Genomic DNA, 21,992 nt, shown 5'->3' with positions numbered 1-21,992 from the left:
TATACCTAGGGCTCATATTCAGAACACATAAAGAACTGCAAATGAAAACAAAGATAAATTATTAAAAATGAGCAAATGACATAAAGGAGTAGATCTCTTTATCTGGCTACTTTTTTTTTTTTTAAGGATGTTATATATTTATTTATTTTTAGAGCAGTTTTAGGTTCAACCTAGCTAAGAGACCATCAAAACTGATGAAAGGTCAAAAGGTCTCCTGTACAGGTCTCTGTTCTCTTGAGAAAGATGATCTGATGAGATATTTGATGTTAAAATGTTATGTGATTTAGAGTCCTCCATAATCCCAGAGTGGCAGCTTGTCCTCTAATGACACTGTATGCATTCCTGTATCAGAGGAGTTTTAGTACTCCTTGTAGATGTGTATCCTCCAGAATAAATGCTAAGAGAATGGAGGAAATCTTCAGTGAAGGGCAAGGATGGGACTTCCACAGTGCTATAGACGTCCTTCACTTGCCTGTCTCTCCTCTGGGACACTTTGTCTCACTTCCCATGCAGAGCTGAGAACCCTAATGGTAGGTGGAATTCCTACACCTTGTACATATCTAATTACCACAAATTTCAGGATAACTCAAATACTGGATTATACATCAGCCTTCCACACCTGACTGATGGCTCCTTAAAGAGCTATGTTTAATTCATCTTCATAACTCTAGAATCTAGCACATTACAGGGCAAATAGTAGGTTCTCAGAATGTTTCTGAAGGAAACAACGAGCAATAGAACAACATGAAGGAGTGCAGAAGTTGAAATAACTCTATGGGAAGCTCAGAGGGGGATAGCAACTCACCTTGGGTATAGCCTTGGGCTCAAGGAGCCAACCCAACGTGTTACAGCGTGGTTTTATACTCTCATAGAATATTTTTTTCTTCTCAATTTTATTTTTAAAAGATTTTTATTTTTCATTATTTATTTGATAGATAGAGATCACAAGTGGGCAGAGAGGCAAGCGGGGTTGGGGGGGGGGGAAGCAGGCTCCCTGGTGAGCAGAGAGCCCAATGTGGGGCTCGATTCCAGGACCCTGAGATCATGACCTGAGCCAAAGGCAGAGGCTTAACCCACTGAGACATCCAGGTGCCTCTCCTCTCAAATAATTTTAAATGACATAATTCTCAAATTACAGAAAAATACCAAAGAAGTTCATTGAGAGTCCAAAACAGATTTGTTGTCTTTGACTTTTGCCCTGAATGCTTACTTAAGGTCTTTGTACAAAATAGACCTGTATGGGTATCTTGTTCTTTATAAACCAAAGATAAACCTTCTGATTTGTCAGTGGTAGGACATAGCATCGGACGCTTTATTTTCCCCTTAGATTGGACAATCACTTGTGTGTCCATCCATTTCCCCTATGAATGCATGTTCAAGGTGGTGAGAAGAAATAAGTTAGCTACAGAGTGAAATTTGTCTCTGTTTACAACTAATTAGCTCATAGAAGAAATATCTAACATTGATACATGCTTCACAGGCACCATATTTTAATGAACTGAACTGAACTCAATTAAAGAAGATAAAAGTTAATGAAAGATTAATGTCAAAGGTATGAAATTATATTGCATAATTGTTTGGACATTAAAAACTACCAAAGAGCATAGGCATTTGGGTCTGGACTTCTTACCTCTTTGATGATTTCCTCTAAGATTTCAGCATGCTTTTCATATGGCTGTTCAAAGTTCATGTCCTTTGTCATTTTCACAGTCTCCTCTATCATAGAAAGAACCTCTGGATGCTCTGCAGTTACGTCTTCTATGGAGTCTTCTAATGTGTCTAAAGCAAAATAACCTAACGCCATTAATAATTTTAGTGGACAATGTTACTTGCAATAGATCAGGATTGTTAATACTTGATCCAAGAAAGTACTATTTTTGTGTTACTGCAGTACATGCTCCAAGAAGGGGGAAATAGACTGGGGAGGAAACATGAAGTCAGGAACTATAAAACATCAGAAGGTCAGAATGAAGGTGAGTGAGGTAAGAAGTCATGCCCAGCAGGAGCCAAAACCCAGGAAGCCAGGTAGAAGAGGGAGGGAGCGAAGGATTCCTGGGTCACGGTAAATCATGAGCATTGAGGGAATGAATCAGAAAACACGATGAATACTTCCAGTCACAAGCATGGGACCACGTACAACAGTGAGAGGAAAAGAGGTAGGCAAGTTGGCCAGGATGGAAGAGAGGATGGCACAGGCGGGGTTTTCAAGTGTTCTTCATTCTTACCCTCACTTCAAGCTGAATGGCTGTTCCCATGGCTGCCGTGGCTCACAGGCTTCATCAGAATATAAGTATTCATCCCCTCCTCTAACAAGACAGAAGATTGGCAGCTGCCCTTGGCTCCTCTACTTCTGCTTTTCCAGTTCTGCTTCCTGAACTGCTGTCCTAACACTCCAAAACCAGGGTCTCCTGCTAGAGCCTCTTCTATCCGAGCCCAGAAATAAAATGCCAAAGGGCCTTCAAAGAGCAGCTGCCTACTGCCCAGCTTCTGGGAACTGAGAAGCTTATTTTTAAGGATGGAGAGAACCAGCAGTTCCAGAGAGATACCAAATGTTCTAGAGGCTGCTAGTTGGTCACTCAATATCCATTCTTCTCTTTCTTAATAACAGAACCCTGAGTTTGTGGGGGTCAGCAATGTGCCCAGCTAAAAACACTACATCTCTCCACTTCCCTTATAACCTAGATGGCCTTTAGATAACATGGAGCCAGATTATTTTCTGGTGAGTTTTCCTGTCCTCTTTCTAATGAGGAACAACTGGGCTGGGTGGAGTGCCAGTTTTTGTCCCTGCCTCTTTCCTCTTCCTGCCAAGCACACTGATATGATGACTGCGGTACCACCAGCCATTTCGCGGCTTGGTAGCCACATGCCAAGGATAGCAGAACAGAAAGACAGAGCCCTTGTCTTCCCAATATTCTTTTCATCAAAATAATATACCACATTTTCTTTTTTCTGTGCTTTTGCATGTCTATCTGTTCATTATAGAGTAGCCTTTAAGAGAACCCTCCTATGCTGTTGGTGGAAATGCAAGCTGGTGCAGCCACTCTGGAGAACAGTATGGAGGTTCCTCAGAGAGTTGAAATAGAGTTACCCTATGGCCCAGCAATAGCACTACTGGGTATTTACCCTAAAGATACAAATGTAGTGATCCGAAGGAGCACGTGCACCCAAATGTTTATCGCAGCAATGTCCACAATAGTCAAACTATGGAAAGAACCTAGATGTCCACCAACAGATGAATAGATAAAGATGTGGTATCAAAAGAAATGAAATCTTATTGTTTGTAACTAGAGGGTATTATGCTGAGTGAAATAAGTCAATCAGAGAAAGACAATTATCATATGATCTCTTTGATATGAGGAATTTGAGGCAGGGCAGGGGGTTGTGGGGGGTAGGGAAGGAAAAAAGTGAAACAAGATGGGATCAGGAGGGAGACAAACCATAAGAGGCTCTCAATCTCATGAAACAAACTGAGGGTTGCCGGGGGCGGGGTAGAGGGTAGGGATAGGATGACTGGGTTATGGGCATTGGGGAGGGTGTATGCTATGGTGAGTGCTGTGAAGTGTGTAAGCCTGATGATTCACAGACCTGTACCCCTGGAGCAAATAATACATTATGTGTTAATTTTAAAAAAAGAAGATAGAGTAGCCTTTAAGGTAGAGTATTGATTATGTTTTTAAATTTACTATTTATTTTTTAAGATTTTATTTATTTGCAAGAGATAGAGATAGATAGAGAGGGGACACAAGCAGTGGGGAGGGATAGAGGGAGAGGGAGCAGCAGACTCCTGGCTAAGCAGGGAGCCAATACAACACGGGGCTTTATCCCAGGACCCTGAGATCATGACCTGAGTTGAAGGCAGGCACCCAACCAACGGAGCCACCCACGTGCCCATATATATATATATATATATATATTTTTTTTTTTTTTTTTTAAATCACACATTTCTCACACAGAATTTCTCAAAATTCTGAAGAAATTATTTGTGATTTTGAGATCCACAATCTGAGAGAACCATATTAACCAAATATTAATTAACTTTTTGGGGGTCCAATTTAAAATCTTGACCAGAGCTTTGAAAACTCCTTTTAAATGGAGATGATTCACTGGTTTCTTTCTCATCTATGAATAAAACATTGTTAACACTTCAAGAACAACATGACATTGTAGGTGATTCCCAATACAGAGTGTGGTATGATAGGCCCAGGGAGCCAGGACTTATGTTCCCAATTTTTTAAAACTGATATTACAATCATTGTAATCAAAGAGGTCAACAATAGGGCATATACCATACACAGTGAAAAACAGAGACAATGACTTATCACAAAACCAAGAGTAATTTTAGTTTCATACCATGCCAGTGGATCTAAATTAGAAACAAATCAAATTTGCCCTTCCTGATGGAACTAACAATCTCCTGGCTCCAAGAGGTAAAGGCTGTGCAGGGAGCATACCTTTTCCCGGGGCATCCTGGCGGGATTGACATCGCTTCAGTGGAGGATAGAGGCACTGATGCCTCTGACTTCTACCTTGCACTACCTCCCCCAAAGAGAAAACAGACAGCAAGGGTCCAGGGCTTTTTTTCTGTTTTGGTGCTAGGAATTCTGCAGCAGCTGAGAAGGGGCTCCCAGATGTTATTTGGTCAAAAATTTAATGTTTAGGGTCCTCTAGCGAAGACTGTGTGTGTATATCGTAAGTGGCGTGCCATATGTGAGTTTCTGACAGGGCCCAGGTCAATTCCTACTAGGCTTTAAAAAAACACCGGCCAAGCACACATCTGTCTGAATTATGGGGAACCAACCGAACAATCAGCTCTACATTATATAATGAAAGGAATTATAGATTCATTTAAATACTAAATGCCAAAAGATTGGAATGATAGAAAAAAAAGAATATAAGTATGTATTAAATCTCGGGTTGAGAGGAAGACTTGGTAAGATCTGAAAGTAAATGGAAGAAATCAATAAAGCAAAAGTCATGATTTGACTATAAAACTATGAAAAAGTCCCTCTACTTCAAAAACAGCAAAGTGATTTAAAAGACAAATGATCCAATGTTGAAAAAAAATATACAAAATAAGGAACTAATACAGAAATTTTTTTTAGAAACATGTAACTGATAGAAGTACTTAGAAAAATGAGCAAAAGACAAAAATGGTCACCTCAGAAAAGAAGAAATATTAATGGTTAATATTAAAATATTAATAAATAAAAATTGTGGAAATTATATTTTAAAAGAAAATATGCCAAGGAAACAATAACACATATCTTATATATTACTGAGGGAAACATAATTTGGAATAACTTTTACACAAAGCAATTTGACTCTGTCTATAACTTCATACCAATTAAACTAGGGATTACACCTATGTCAGCATGCAGACAATGAAAAAATTCATTAAAACATTATTTACAGTAGTAAAAAAAATCTGAAAAATAAGTTTACAACATAAGGAACTACTTAAAATTATTACCTATGAACAAGGAAATAGTGCAATAATTTAAAATGAGGATTAAAATATTTCATAATGAAGTAATATAATTAAATGTTGTATTATAAATCAAAAAAGGTAAAAATAGCTTACATTGTATGCTCTCAAGCACTAAATGGTAAAAGTTCACAGCTCAGACTCTAGGTTTGTGATGTTCTGGTTCCAGTACATTAAAGTAGACAGATTTTAAGAAAGAATTTATTATCTTATTAGTTTTTTCTTCATTCTAATAAATCTGTTTCTGTTCTATAACTGTCCAATTTAAATCCGTAAGAGAAAAGCTAACTAGTTTTCAACCTAAATGTCCAATTTTGGGGATAATTTTAAGTTCCAATATAAACATAATAAAACCAAAATAAACGGAATGAGATCCATAAACATGGCATGAACCATTCATTCTGTTATCATCTTTACCAGTCTTAGAGGATTGATCATCGAAGACATTTTCTGAACTCTTTTTGTCTTCCTTGTCTTCTAAAGAGCCATCTTTTGGGGGTTCATGAGTGAACGCTGCATGAAAGAATAATATGCTTTATCAGCTAATCTGTTTAGATCAGAAAGGATTTGGCCAAGAACATCAGCAATATATATATATATTTTTTACCACCTTCATCAAATGAAGACTGTGACTCTTCTAAGCTCTTAAAGCCATCAGATGGGAACTTGTCATATTCCTTCTTTTCAAATTCTCTTTCAAGTATTCTTAAAGTTGATTGTGCTAAAAGATAGTAAGGGGCTGTGTTAGCAAAATAGACTTGGGGGTAGGAAGACAAGGGTAGAGATGAAATCTTCTGCTCTAAAGAGACTTGAGTGTGAGTTCTGACCCAGGTAGTGTGGCTTTGGCAAATCATTTGATCTCTCAGTTTCAATTTCTACTGGGCAAAACGAGGATGATCAAGCCAAAAGCATTATTGTAAGGATTAAATGAGAAAATAGACTCAAGCACTAAGAAAATGCTTGGCACGCAGGAAGCCTAATGCGTGTTAGCTACCATCCTCTGTATTATAGAATTTTCTATGTTAAAAAACCTCAGTAATCTTCACTGACAGATTTTTCTTAAAAATGTATCTGGGAGTGAAATTGCAAAGCTAGCAAATTAATGGAACCAGCATGAAAATTCCAATTAAAAAATTTTTAAGAATCATACTATCAGATTTATTCTAAATCTGAATTCTAATTTATAGAATTTGAAAAAGAAAAAGAGACTTTTAAGTTTGCAGTATATGAGAAATGTCATCTATTTCTATGTTCTGGTGGAAGAAAGCAATTTGTGGAAAAATCTAAAATCTATGATTTCAGGACATAATTTGATGTGAAAGGAATCACTACAGATTCCAAGAAACACCATCAATCACTGTTCTTCCTCCTGGAAGCCAACTAGTTCCTTCTTGATCCAGGTTTCAGTTAAATGTTCTCTTTTCAGAAAGGTCTTCCTTGCTCATCCTAACACTCCGGCACCCCTTCCCCAGTCACTGCCTGACTCAGTATCATATTATATTTTTCTATCTATTCACTTACCACCACTACCCGCCCCCCCCCCCCCATTAAAATGTAACAACCACAAAGACAGGAGTTTCATGTGTCTGGTTCACCTCTGTAGCCCAGTGCCTAGAATCATGTCTAACATAGAGTACTAAGTTGAATGAATGAATGAATTCATTTTGTCCAGCCTTAAATAAGTTAAATAAAAAGCCATCTTATTAGTCCTCCCCAAATTTCTCGAGCTTTAGTTTGTGAATTGTCCATGAATATTTAGTAAATTTTCAGTTTTCATTTTGAAGATAATATACTAAAAACAAATTCATTCTGGATCATCTAGATGATCATTTGTATGGCATGTGATTTTTTAATTATTATGTTCAATTAGCCAACATATAGTACCTTGTTAATTTTTGATGTAGTATTCAAGGATTCATTAGTTATGTGTCTTTCATTAGTTGCATACAACACGTGCCCTCCTTTATACCCATCACCTGGTTACCCCATCCCTCTGCCCCCCCTCCCTTCTGTAACCCTCAGTTTGTTTCCTGGAGTCCAGAGCCTCTCATGGTTTGTCTCCCTCTCTGATTTCTCCCCATTCAGTTTTCCCTCCCTTCCCCTTTGGACCTCCACACTATTCCTAATTTTTTTAAAAAAGATTTTATTTATTTGAGAGAGTGAATGTGCACGAGTGGTGGGAGGAGCAGAGGGAGTGGGAGAAGCAAACTGAGCAGGGAACCAGGAGGCAAGGCTCAATCCTAGGAGCCAGGACCATGACTTAGCCAAAGACAGACACTTAATCAACTGAGCCACCCAGGCACCACAAGGATGGCATGTAATTTTAATGCTGGTCTTTTTGCTATTGCTTTTGTAATTCCTTGGGCACCATGTTGGGCTTTTTTTTCACTTGTTTGTAGGCTGCTGGGAAAGAAGAGACAGATTTATTAGGCAAATAACCCGTTCTATCCTAGCAAAAGCTTAACATTGCCATGTCGGAAGATCATTTCCTTGCTATTTAATAGTTTCAAGCACAGAAAATGATAGAAGCTTCCCAATTTATATAAAAAGTTTTCCTCATTTGTCAATTTACAGAATTGTGTTAATTATGACTAAGGCTTCTTCCAGTTTCACTGCCTTATGACTATTTTGAACACTGTGTTTGCGAGCACAGCAAGTCCCAGCCCTCAGGCAGGCAGGCTGAATTGCTGACCTCCGCTTAGAACACACGTGGGACAGAGGTGGTTCACCTTGTTTTTTAGCTTGCAGTTTAATGAATAACCGCTCTCTTACAGCTTTAATGGCTGTTTCAGTGGCCTCCGCTATTGTATCTTTCACTAATGTTTCAAGGGCTTTATCAAAACGTGGTTGAACAAACGTGGCGTAGTCAATTACCTGCAAAGAATATTTGAGAAAACCAACAGAAGCACAAATCACTGTGAATATTTAGGCATTGTTCAACTATATCTATTTCTAGATCTATACTTATCTACCTCGAAGGTCTTAATGTCACTTGAGATGTATTATTTTCAGAATTCAGTGATTTTTGAGTACATGCTTTCACAGAAATTGTCATACTTTTCATGTAGTATGATATACTTAGATATATATATATAATGTAATAATAAATATCCAAGTTACACATAATTTTTAAAAAATCTATTTTACATGTGTAACAATAAGAGGCATCCATTTAAAGTATACAGTTTCATGAGTTTTGACAAATATATATACACATAACAACAGCTATAATCAAGATATAGAACATTTACTTATTATTATTTTTTAAAATATTTTATTTATTTATTTGACAGAGACACAGAGAGGGAACATAAGCATCAGGAAAGGGAGAGGGAGAAGCAGGCTTCCCACTGAGCAGGGAGCCTGATGCGAGGCTTGATCTCAGGACCACAAGATCATGACCTGAGCCAAAGGCAGAGGCTTAACCATCTGAGCCACCCAGGTGCCCCGAGATATAGAACATTTATATCACCTGAAAAAAGTTCCCTCAAGCTTCTTTATAGTCAGTTCCTGGCTCCTGGCTATCACTTTGTTTTTTGTCACTATATATTAGGTTTTTTGTCACTATATATTAGTTTTTTGGTCACTATATATTAGTTTTGCCTTTTCTAGAATTTCATATAAATTCTAGAATTTCTAGAATTTCGTATAAATGGAATCACAGAGTATGTAATCTTTTCCAAGCTTTACCCCTTAGCACAATGTTTTTGAGATTCATCAGTGTAACTGTATACACCAATAATCTGTTCCTTTCTATTACTGAGTAGTATCACTGTGTAACCATGCCACAGGTGGTGATGGTGGTGTTCTTTTTAATCCATTTATCTTTGATGGGCATTTGGGCTTTTCCAATTCAGGGCTGTTATAAATAAACTAGTAATGAACATTTCCGAGGAAGTCTTTTTGTGGACATATGTTTTTATTTCTCTTGGACAAATACCTAGATGTGGAATTACTGGGTCATATAGTGAGTGTATATTTGATTTTATAATAAGCCATTCCACTGTTTCCAAAGTGGTTGAGCTATTTTAAATTCCTAGCAGCAATTATGGAAATTGCAGTTAACTCCACATCTTCACCAACACTTGTTTCTCTGAATCTTTTAAATTTTAGCCATTCTACTGGGTGTGAAGAAGTATCTCACTGTAGTTTAAATTCATATTCCTCTAATTACGAATGAATTTGAGCTTCTTTTATGTGGTATTGGTCACTCACTTACCTTCTGTTTTAATCATATGTTCAACTTTTGCCCATTTAAAAAACTTAGAATTCTATAGGTATTATGAAAGTCCATTGTAAGGTAGATAATATAATTCATACTGAATATTAAGATCTTAGAAGTAGATTTCTATATGAAATCTTAGATTTCATATAGAAATTTTAAGTATAGAAATTTCATATAGAAATTTCACATAGAAATTTTAAATAAGATTTTAAGATCTTAGAAGTAGATTTCTATATATTCTATATATAAATAAATATATTTATATATCTATAAACTTTAAAGTTTAAATAATATTTCCATCCTTCTAGGTTCCACTTTGCTTTTCCCTCAATATGATTGTATTACTTTATTCCATGCCAAAAAATATATATCCACATCATCATTTTTTAATGGATATACAGTATTCTATTAGACGAACATATTAAAATTTATTTAACTAAAATGCTAATAATGTATACTAAGGTATACATGTTTTTGCTATTATAAACTAGGCTATGGTAAACACGGTTATGTATGTACCTTTTATAGTTTCTTTAGAAAAAATTTATAAAATAAAATTGACATTTCAAAGGATATGTATGGACAGTTCAAAGGCTCTTACATAGTTCTAATTGTGATCCTTAATGGTTATACTCTCACCAGCAGTGTAGGGAAATGTATTTCTCCCCATCCTAGCTACACATCAGTATTGGGTGTTAATAGTGAACTTTGAACTCCAACAGTGAGATTGACATGGCATCTCTCTGGTTTTTTTTGCACCTCTCTGGTTATCAGGGAGGTGATAACCCTTTTCTCATGATTAGTGGCTACTCTATTGCAGCTATTATTTTGGGAATTGCTTATTTGCTATTTTTTCCATTGGGGGTTCATCTGCATATTGATTCATAAGAGCTCTTTATATTTTAAAATTATAATTCTTTAGTCTGACACATACTGTAATATAATATGAAATGACAAACCACAGAGTGGTAGAAAATATTCATAAAGCTTATTATCAAAAAAGAATTTTTATATAGACAATATAAGGAATTCCTACAAATAACATGAAAAAAAATTTCAAATGGGCAACAGACTTGAAAAGTACTTTAAAAAGAGAGTATCTGAATGGCCAGTAAACAAAAGAAAAAATGTTTAACCTTGTTATTTTCAGGGAAGCACAAATTAAAACCACAGTGAGATACATCTACTAGAATGGCTTAAATTGGAAAGACCGACCATAATGAAAATTGGCAGGAATATGGACTAACAGAGCTCTCCCACACTGCTGATGGAGTTATAAAACTGATAGAATTAGTTTGGAAAACAGTTAAGCATTATCTATACAAGTTGAATGTATGCATAGTCCATGTCCCAGGAATTTTACTGCTAGATATTATCTCCAGAATATATAAAGATATCAAGTGTGCCCCAGGAAACAGGTGCAAGAATGATTATAGCAATATTATTCATAATACCCAAACTGGAATCAACACAAGTTTCATGAACACTCCAATGGATGAACAAATTATAGTATAATTCAATCAAGAGAATATACTTTAAAAAGAAAAAAGCATGAACTGTAGCTATATGCAGTAACATGTATAAATAACATTTGTAAATATCACAATCACAATGTGAAGTGAAAAAAACCCAGGCATAAAGAACAGAGTTGTTTAAGTCTAGAAAGCTAAGAAAGTGTGCAAAACTAACCTGTGGCATTTAGATGCACACTCACATGGTAAAACCACAAAAGAACAGGAGGGAATGCCGTAAAAAGTTCAGGGCAGCAGTTACCCCTGTGGAAGGGGTAAGAGGACTGATAATGGGAGAAGACATGAGAGGGCTTCCAGGGTAGTGACCGTTCTTTGACCTGGGTGGTGGTTATCTGGGGGTTTGTTTTGTGACCATTTACTGAGCTTTACCTTCCTGTTTGTCATATTTTACAAAAAAAAAAAAAAAAATTAAAAGCAAATAGAAGTTACTCCTGCATTCAAAGGAATAGCACTTGAAATCCGTTCACACCCCTTCCCAGGGCTGTACTGCTCTGATGATGCCTTCAGCCCCATCATCTTCTGCCTTCCCCTTCTTGCGGTCTGCTTCAGCACTCCGGCCTTCACAGAATTCGCTCCATTCCAATCCCTCACGAACTCCATGGGCTCCATCTGCTAGTCATATCCCCAGTCTGCCTGCGTCTCACCATTTCTCCTGCTGTCATTCTCGTCTAAACTATAAATAACTTCTCTTGACTTTACTCAGCACGGAGAACAGGAGGCATGAGGAGAGAGGCCAAGGAACTGACAGGCCAGCGTATGTGTCACCAAAGAGGAGCGTATTTGCAGGTAATAAGAATGAAGATAGGAGTGACTGTGTGGGGAGAGGGACCCAGAGCTAGGAGGACCTAGGAAACAGGAGATGAAGGAAACCAAAATAGGTCATTGTTGGCACAGTCTGTGTGACATTAACAGTCGAGTCTGGGGGCTGTTGGGAAGCGGGGAGAGACTGTGGTCTTGGCAGCCACAACAAGCAGCCAGGAAGAGGTCTTCCCCACTCCTGGCCCAGTGGGACAATTACTCAACTGACAGTGCAAAATTAAGAAAACAGAGCAATCCTGTGAATCCCAGAGCCCTACAGATTTTAATCAAGTATAGATAGGTAGCTAGCTAGCTGGGTAAGTAGTTACCTTTCCTTTGTAATTTTCTGCAAGCAGACGGCAAAGCGTTGTTTTCCCTGAAGACTGAGGCCCAAATATGAACACTTTGAATGGTGGTGCCGGCATAGGTGGAAGAAGATAGGGACGTGGGTTCAATAAGAATGTTTTTAATGCTTCTTCTGATGAAAGACAGTATATTTTACCTAGGAAACTTAAAATAGGCCATAATCACAAACAATGGAAAAGAAGAAGTATGGGCAGGTTTTAAAATTAAGTTTTGAAGATCTTACTTACCTCACAGAAAAATCTGGCAATCCGGGGAAAATGTTACCTTCTTTTAGAGTCACAGGACATGTACGTCCCCACCGGCTTCTCTGCCATCTGTATCTTGGTGCGATAAGTTTGTAAGATGCAAGAGTACGGAAGAGCTCATCCTATTGGTAACAAATACGACACTAAAAATGTGGGCATAGTTTTGCTAAAATTAACAGTATTAAGTATTTCCTTTTTTATTTGATGGTGCCTTACTGTTTAAAAGATAATTTGGAAAGCAAGTTTTGGCTTTTTTCTTAATTGCAACCATTCTGGGTGGCTGAGTTGATTAAGCATCTGCCTTTGGCTCTCACCGCCTTATCACAGGTCACGATCCCAGAGTCCTGGGATCGTGTCCGTCATTGGGCTCCCTGCTCAGTGGGGAGGCTGCTTCTCCCTCTGCCTGCCACTCCCCCTGCTTGTGCTCTCTCTCTCCGTCAAATAAATAAATAAAATCTTTAGAAAAATTGCTCACTCTGTACTTGCCCCAAATTTAGTAAGAAAAATAGTTTTCTGTTTCTAAGACCTTGTTTTAAATTTTACCAAGCATTTTCTATTATAAGGTAGAATGAACATATGGTACGTAGATAGAGTGTTTTTTTAATTCTCTTTTTTTGTTATCTGATTTGGAAAAATTCTTTTTTTTTTTTTAAGATTTTATTTATTTATTTGATAGAGAGATCACAAGCAGGTAGAGAGGCAGGCAGAGAGAGGGGGAAGCAGACTCCCCATTGAGCAGAGAGAGCCTGACTCGGGGCTCGATCCCAGGGTCCTGGGACCATGACCTGAGCCAAAGGCAGAGGCTTTAACCCACTGAGCCACCCAGGTGCCCCAGATTTAGAAAAATTCTTATTGAAAAGGTTTGGGGTGCTTGGATGGTTCAGTGGGTTAAGAGTCCGACTCTTGATTTCAGCTTAGGTCACGATCTTAGGGTCGTGAGATAGTGAAGATTCTCTCTGTTTAAGGTTCTCTCTCTCCTTCTTCCTCCACTCCCACCTCCACTTGCACACTCATGCATGCTCTCCCTCTCTAATAGAAAAAAGAGAAAGAAAAAAGAAAAAGTTTGAAAATGTACCAGATTCTTAGCTAATCTAAGTTATTAAATAGCTCGATATATACAGATGGCTTTCTTTTTTTTTTTTTTTTTTTGCATTTACTTAGCTCTTTTGTTCTTAAAATATAAAGTCTCCCTCAGCAGTCCTCTGTTGGTGACCTCCAGAGATGTTAAGAACCACTTCTAGAGATGGCAGATTGTTGAGCAGGGATGAGAGAAATGGGGAGAGAGGGCAGGGTGGGCAACTGCTGGGGGAAAAGGGTCCAGGTTGGCTCTCTCCAGCCTTCAGATGTAGATCTCACGTGTATCTGCTGGCTCCAGAACCGACTGTGGAGGACAGATGAGAATTGGAGCTATGGTTTTGTCTGGACCACTGTTGCATCAGAGAGCAAAGACCATGCCTGCTGCAAGGATGCGGCATGAATGTCCAAACTGAAGGCTGAAAGAAGTCGCTTAATGTTCAGGAAACTGTCAATGCTTAGGGGAGTTGCATGAGACAGAGAAGCCCCTTGGTGAACCATACTGGGCTACCACCTTTCTCCATGGAGTCTACAATGAACTAGGGACTGAAATGGAACAAGTTAAGTCAGGAAGCCATCATTCTTTCCTCATCATCCTTATTTCTTGTCCAATCTTGGGAAAAGTGTTTGACTAGCAGACAGTGGGGAGAAATACTGCTTAAGGGTTATGAATAATGACCCCAGTATACACAGTCATAACTTCTGCCCTTTCATGAAAAACAGGGAAGTCATCTTTAGTCCTCTATATTATGAACTATAACCTTAGGCCTATGCATACAACATTTTTTTTTTTTAAAGTAGCTTCTATGCCCTGTGTGGGGCTTGAACTCATGGCCCTGAGATCAAGAGTCACATGTTCTACTGACTGAACCACCAGACACCCCCACATACAATAATTTCTTTTTTTTTTTTTTTTAAAGATTTTATTTATTTATTTGACAGAGAGAGATCACAAGTAGGCAGAGAGGCAGGCAGAGAGAGAGAGAGGAGGAAGCCGACTCCCTGCTGAGCAGAGAGCCTGATGCGGGACTCGATCCCAGGACCCTGAGATCATGACCTGAGCCGAAGGCAGTGGCTTAACCTACTGAGCCACCCAGGCACCCCCACATACAATAATTTCTAAGGACAAATTTTCTACCTGGGAAATTCCCCCAGGTTTTACAGATACTTTAAATTTTTCCTCTGATGATGACCTAGACAAGGAGGCTTAGCACAGAGACTCTAATCAGGCCTACCTTTCTTCCTCTTTAGCACTAGACAACTGAAGTCTCAGAACATACTGTAACTGTGCTTAAGACATAAGGATGACCCAGTCCAGGATCACGGAGTAACTTCTTCCTTCAAAGATTATTTTATTTGAATTATGGTATCTATTTATGATTCTCGTATTTGTTGTTCAATTTCTTTTTTTTTTAAATAAAGATTTTATTTATTTATTTGACAGAGAGAGAGATCACAAGTAGGCAGGAGGCAGACAGAGAGAGAGGGAGGCAGGCTCCCTGCTGAACAGAGAGCCCGATGTGGGGCTCGATCCCAGGACCCTGAGATCATGACCTGAGTTGAAGGCAGAGACTTAACCACTGATCCACCCAGACACCCCTCAATTTCTATTCATAGAGGTGAAACCAAACTTCTCAGAGTGGATCACATCCTCCAATTAAAGGTCTGAGAATGGGGGGTCTGAGTGGACCAGTCAGGTAGGCATCTGACTCTTGGTTTCAGCTCAGGTCAGGATCTCATGGGTGGTGGGATGGAGTCCTGTGAGGGGCTTCACACTCAGCGGGGAGTCTGCTTGAAGATTCTCTTCCCTTGCCCCTCCCCCAGCTCGTGCTCATTCTCTCACTCTCTCACTCTAAAATAAATAAAATCTTATTTTAAAAAAAGGCCTGAGGGGCACCTGAGTAGCTCAGTAAGTTAAGCAGCTGCCTTTGGCTCAGTCATGATCCCAGTGTCCTGGGATTGAGCCCATTGAGCTCCCTGCTCAGCAGGGAGTCTGCTTCTCCCTCTCCAGCTACTCTGTGCTTGTGTTCCCTCTCTTGCTCTCTCTCTGTCATGAATGACAGAAACCTTAAAAAAAAAAAAAAAAAAAAAAAGTAAAAATAGGCCTGGGAGCTTTTTTAGCACTTAGCACTGTCACATCCATAATACATCAGTGTCAGGAACACAGTAGTTATTTTAAAAATGGGTTGAATGATGGAAGGAATAAATGAGTGCTTGTAGAGTTGAGGGCTTTAATGTCTTTGCTTCCTTTGGTGTTGCAAATTTTAAAAATGAGCTTGATTTTCTTTCTCATTATTCTTGTAGCTAATTGTTCTGATTTTATTGTCTTTGTTTCAAAACTTTACTGCACTGTTCACAAAAATATTGAGCTAATATTATATCTTCTCCCTAAAAATTAAATCCATCTTTATGAAAGGAACCCTGAAATTCCTTTTATACTTTGGAAGGATACATTAAATTAAGGTCACAAAATGTAGTGAAAAGATAGACTTTCCAACAGTCAAAAAGAACTTACATTTTCCATTATGTCAGTAATTTCTTCCTCTGTGCTCTGCAGTTTAGTTAAAACAGCTGCTCTTTTTAGGTTCAGATATTTAAGTCGGTCCATAACTGTCTAAATTTGTTAAAGAACAAATATTTAAATACGTTGACATTTGAACATCTCAAATATTCTGAAGTGATAAGCTTATGCATAGAATACTTCCTTGCGTCTACCTTCTGGTGGTTTGCTGGCCATCTTTGATGTTCCCTGGCTTGTAGATGTATCACTCTAATCTCTACCTTTGTTGTCACACAGCCATCTTCTCCCTAAGTGTCTGAGTCTCTTCTCTTGCAAGGATACCCGCCATATTAAGTTAGGGTCCAGCCTAATGCAGTATGAACTCAGCTTAACTTGTTTATATCTAAAAAGATCCTATTTCCAAATAAGGTCACAATCATAGGTACCTGAAGTTAGGACCCCAACATATCTTTGGGGGAAACACAATTTAACCCATAAAGTCTGCCCTCTGGTCCCCAAATATTCATGTCCTTAAAGGTCTAGCTCTGTGGGGCCTGTTCCGGCAGAGGGCATACAGCCATGTCAAGATGGAGGCAGAGATCGGAGTTATGCTGCCACAACCCAAGAGATGTCTGGGACCACCAGAAGCTGGAAGAGGCAATGTCTGACCAGTCTCTAGAGGCTTTGGAGGGAGCAGGGTCCTGCCAACACCTTGACTTTTTTATTTTTAGCCTCCAGAACTATAAGAAAATAAGTTTCTGTCATTTTCAACCACCTAATCTGTGTTACTTTGCTATGGCAAATTAGAAACAGGGACACCTAGCAGAAGGATATGAGACGTTGACTCTGAGGTGAGAGATGGTGCATCGACAAAGTTCTGATGGAGAATGGTAATCTGTGGCAGATTGTATTATTTGTTCATAATTTATCCTTCCCTCCCTTCACATGTTAATTCCCTAGCTCACTGTGGGTAGAATATACTTCCCTAGCCCACTGCTATGGCGTTTCTCCATGTAACTTGTTTTGGCCAATGGGATGGGCAGAAAGGTCAGGTCTTTTTGGAAAATGAGGCCTGGCAAGGTTTGGCAACGTTCAACGTTCAACCAGTCCTATCGGAGCTTCTGCTCTCTACCTTGAGAAAAGTGTGCTTGTGTTGTAAAATACAAATTCTGGATATATTTCAAAGCAAAAGCTTACTTGGATATGGGATGTGAGAAAAAGAGAAGAGCAGCTTAAAGAGTGGATTGAACACTTAGCAAGAAGGGAAAACTGGGAGGAGCATATCTGGGGCGGGTGGATCAGAGGGTTCTTCCTGTGCACTTAAATCTGAGATAACTACTAGGCATCCAGTTGTATATACCAAGTTGCAGTTGATTATATAGGCATGTAATTCAGGGGAAAGGTGTGGGATAGCAACATGAATTTAAGAATTTACCAGCATTTAGTAGGGCAGACAGAGAAGGGTACATAAGGAGTGAGCCCCGGGATTCTCCAGCTATAGAGGTGAGAGATGTAGACTGTCCAGTGAGGTAGAATGGAGTATATTCCTTATTAAAAAAACAGCTTCACTGAGATACAATTCATATATAATTCACCCACGTAAAGTGTAGAGTTCAGTGGTTTTTAGTATAGATTTGCACAACTATCACCACAATGAATCTTGAACATTTTAATTACCCCAAAAAGAAACCCTTTACCCATTAGTGGTCACTCCACGTTTATCCTGAGATCTCCCATTGTGGGAAACCTCATCCTAGGCAGCCACTAGTCTATTTTCCATTTTAATAGGTCTGCCTATTTTGGACACTTTATATAAATGGAATCATATGATATGGGGTCCTTTGTAACTTTTCTTTTACTTAGTATGTGTTCAAGATTCATTCATGTTGTAGCCTGTACCCAAACCTCATTCTGCTTCATTGCTGAATGATGTTCCAGTGTACAGACACACCATACTTTATTTTTCTATTCATTAGTATATGGACATTTGGCTTATTTCTATCTTTTGGCTGTTGTGAATAGTGCTGCCATGAACCTTCATGTATGTTTTTGTTTGAACACCTGTTTTCAATTATTTTGGGTATATATATCAACAAGTTGATTACTGAGTCATGTGGTAATGCCATGTTTAACTTACGGAGGTCTACCAAACTATTTTCCAAAGCAACCGCACCATTTTATAAACCCATCAGCAACATATGAGGGCTCCAATTTTTCCACATCCCCACAAACACTTGCTATTGTCTGGTTTTTGTTTGTTTGTTTGTTTTTGAATTTTAGCCATCAGTGGGTGCGAAGCGATAACTCATTACAGTTTTGGTTTGCATTTCCTTAAGGACTCACGGTAATCATTTTATGCTTATTGGCTATTATTTGTTTTTACTTTTCTTTGAGGCATTTTTTGTTACACAGAGATTTTAAATTCAAATGTAGTTTTGACTTAAATAAGGACAGAGGAATATGTATAACATCATATTTTAAGAGTCAAGAGGAATTTTCCAAAAGTAAGTAGTGCTAAAATATAAATACATTTTTAATGTTTATTAAAATAAGTACAACCCAGTCAGTAACTTTCTGATTTTTCAAACCTTGGGATATTCTTACGAACATTGCACTTACCATGAAGAGCTCCTCTGGGGGTTTATTTCCATCTAGCTCAATGAGATACTGGGAATTGTGTTCAGCCATTACTTCCTGCAGAAAATAGAAAACTTATGGTCCAGGATCACTGGAAAAACCGAACATAAGATCAGAATCTTAACATACTATGAAGAAATCTTTAAAGCTAAATTGTTTTCTTTATACATAATATAATGTATATAATTTTAAGTGCTTTTTTGAAAAACACTAAATTAGTCCTTTTATCATGAATTTTATTCTCTGATTTTTTTCTTTTCAGTTTTTCTTTACATTGATGTTTTAGAGTCCTTCCAAATAGAAAATGTTCTGGGGCACCTATCTCTCTGCATATATTCATAGAATAATTTCTACCAATCTGATAACTGAAAATGAGATTGGTTTGTTTTACTTTTTATTTCTCTAGCTATGGGAGAGGTTTGATATTTAAATATCCATCTCTGTACACTGACTAACCATAACATCTGTGCGTTTTTTTATCTGATTGTTTCTTTCCCTTAAAATTCATGGAAAGTCTTTAAGCTATATCAATTGCAAATATTTTACCATTAGTAATAAAAAAAGATTTATCTTTTTGACTTTATGTTATCTTCTATAATATAAAACATTTTTATAATAAAATATAACCATTTTCATTGTTTCTGGATTTCCTTTCTTGCTTAAATTAAATTTTCTCTATCTCAAGATTATATTAATATTCTTCTAAATTTTCTTCCACTATTTTTTGTTTTTAATATTAAAATCTAAAATTCACTGGATTTCATTTTTGTACATTTGCAAATTTGAACTCTATTTGAACCCTGTATCCCCAGAAAGTAGGGAGGGTTGAGAGATAAGACCCATCTCTATCCTTCCTCAAGGATTCAGATAAGCTCTGTCTTCATCCTTTTCACCATTCCCTAAGACTTGAGGATGTCTCCCTTGTTTACCTGCCTCCATAAAACCCCTAGGTCCCCCTTCCTTTTCCTTGAGATATTTCTCAGTAGTGAATGTTCTCCCTATTAAAATAGTCTGAACAAAATCATCTTAATTGTCCAGAGCATTTTGTTTTTCACAATATTATGTGAGGTTGGGTTCTATTCCAGTGAATAGTTTTCTAACTTTTTGAACCTTATTTTAATTATGCTTCATTTCCCCCTCAGGGCTAGCCACTTAAGGAGTTTGCAGGATATTTCTGTTTGAAGGAAGTAGAACATTATAGATAGATATGCAAAATACTCTTAAGAGGCTATGTTTAAAGGCCAGGAATAGAAGAAGAGGTAGGGAGCAATAAAAGTCATATATAAGAAAGAAATTAAATTTGGCTCTCCTCTTGGGGTCAAACAATGAGAATGAAAACGATCCACTCATTGGTCTATAAAAATATATAAGCTTTATAAAAGAACATGAAACAAATCCTTTTAGTTTCTCTATCAGAATGGAAGGGCAATTTGAGGACTGTTTTTTGTCTTTGTAGTTCCATTGCTCAGCATGGTGTGTGACCAAATACCCAAGTCTGGTAAATGTTTGTTGAATAAATCTCCAATACAAATTTGGCAGAGTCTGCCCTGGACTTTTAATCATATAAAATATGCTTTTCACATAATTGTAACTTTAGTAATCATATTTTTAAAATGTTAATTATTTTAATTAAAACCTTCTTATTCTAATATGTAATGGCCTTAATCATGTTTGCATATAATCAGCTTTGAATGGGATAACCATAGAAACCAATCTGGGGATAATTCTGTAGATTGCAATTTAAATAAATTAACAATTCCTTTTAGAATAAAAGATGTGTCTTAAATGCACATTTGTTTTGATAAACCAATAAATTATGGATTGAAAATGTTTTTACAAAATAGTCTCTTTTTTTTCTTTTTTTTTTTTAAAGATTTTATTTATTTGTCAGAGACAGAAGGAAAGAGAGTGAGCGAGCACAGACAGACAGAGTGGCAGGCAGAGGCAGAGGGAGAAGCAGGCTCCTGCCAAGCAAGGAGCCCGATGTGGGACTCGATCCCAGGACCCTGGGATCATGACCTGAGCCGAAGGCAGCTGCTTAACCAACTGAGCCACCCAGGCGTCCCCAAAATAGTCTCTTAACATGGGTTTTCCAACCTCCAATCATAAATAAATACCTCTACTGACTTTTGAAAAATGTAGTTCATTTATCACTTTTCAACAATACTGCAGCTTTTTATTTTTTTTTAAATTTTTTTAAATAATTTATTTATTTGTTTGACAGAGAGAGATCACAAGTAGGCAGAGAGGCAGGCAGAGAGAGAGGAGGAAACAGGCTCCCCACTGAGCGGAGAGCCCGATGCAGAACTTGATCCCAGGACCCTGAGATCATGACCTGAGCCAAAGGCAGAGGCTTAACCCACTTTTTAAAAAGTCAACTAATACTGTTCTGTAAAACAGCCTTTGGAATGGAAGTCTTATTCTAACAGCATTTTATCAAAATTAAGTAGTAGAGAATCAGATAATATAAAGGATGAAAAATGTGAAAGCTCTTTAACCAGTGAGAGAACACAAGTATCAGTATTTCTATTTTTAACAATATATCTAGTTCTTACTTCTAAAGGATGAAGAATTATTTCCTTATAAAGTTTCACAATGTTTTCAATATTTTCCAAATAATCCTCAGGTCTCTGAACTATATGTTGAAGGATTTCAGCCACCATCTGCATTTCTGCAATAAATGCCTAAATGGAAAAAAAGAGATTTTCAAAATCTTTACCTTAATGATTACTTAATTTAGAAGCCACACCTCTCTCTCATTACATCTACATGCCTAAAGCTGAATGAGAAGCAGATAGAAGGGAGAATGAGGATTTTTATTTAAGAGACAATGAATGCCCCAAGGGTGAAAGTAAGACTGAGTCCAGCATAGTTGAAGACTAACTGGAAGGCCAATGGAGCAGCTGGAACACAGCGAGCAGGCAAGGCAAGACAGTCAGGGATGAGATCAGGGAGACCAGGTCTATAGCCTTTCAAATTACATGAGGGTGTTTGAATTTTCATCTACAGGTAATAGAAAGTCACTAAGGGTCATATTTTTAAAACATGGCTCTGGCTTTTGTGAAGAATGGAATGGGGATGCAGAGGAAAGTGGAAGCCAAGAGAACATATACAAAGCTACTATAGCAAT

General features: G+C 37.7%; 1 protein-coding gene across 4 annotated transcripts in view; it reads right to left on the bottom strand.

Annotated features, from left to right (window-relative positions):
* The window catches only part of AK9 (adenylate kinase 9), a 119,598-nt gene that overhangs the window by 76,026 nt on the left and 21,580 nt on the right, over nt 1-21,992 (bottom strand). For 3 of the 4 annotated variants that reach the window (XR_014312156.1, XM_082731995.1, XM_082731996.1), the window contains exons 8-16: nt 21,418-21,546; nt 18,845-18,919; nt 16,241-16,339; nt 12,634-12,773; nt 12,370-12,550; nt 8,215-8,359; nt 6,096-6,206; nt 5,903-5,998; nt 1,631-1,794 (exon numbers count right to left, since the gene is read on the bottom strand). Coding sequence is in view for 3 of the 4 variants with exons in the window: in XM_082731995.1 (XP_082588121.1) it covers nt 1,631-1,794; nt 5,903-5,998; nt 6,096-6,206; nt 8,215-8,359; nt 12,370-12,550; nt 12,634-12,773; nt 16,241-16,339; nt 18,845-18,919; nt 21,418-21,546 (1,140 nt within the window). In the remaining variant the exon portion in view is untranslated. The remainder of the gene's footprint in view (nt 1-1,630; nt 1,795-5,902; nt 5,999-6,095; nt 6,207-8,214; nt 8,360-12,369; nt 12,551-12,633; nt 12,774-16,240; nt 16,340-18,844; nt 18,920-21,417; nt 21,547-21,992) is intronic. The other variant, XM_082731994.1, reaches the window with a different exon arrangement.

This window comes from Mustela nivalis (genome assembly GCF_964662115.1).
Source record: "Mustela nivalis genome assembly, chromosome: 5".
Taxonomy (NCBI): Eukaryota; Metazoa; Chordata; class Mammalia; order Carnivora; family Mustelidae; genus Mustela; species Mustela nivalis.
This window is presented reverse-complemented; position numbering and strand designations above follow the sequence as displayed.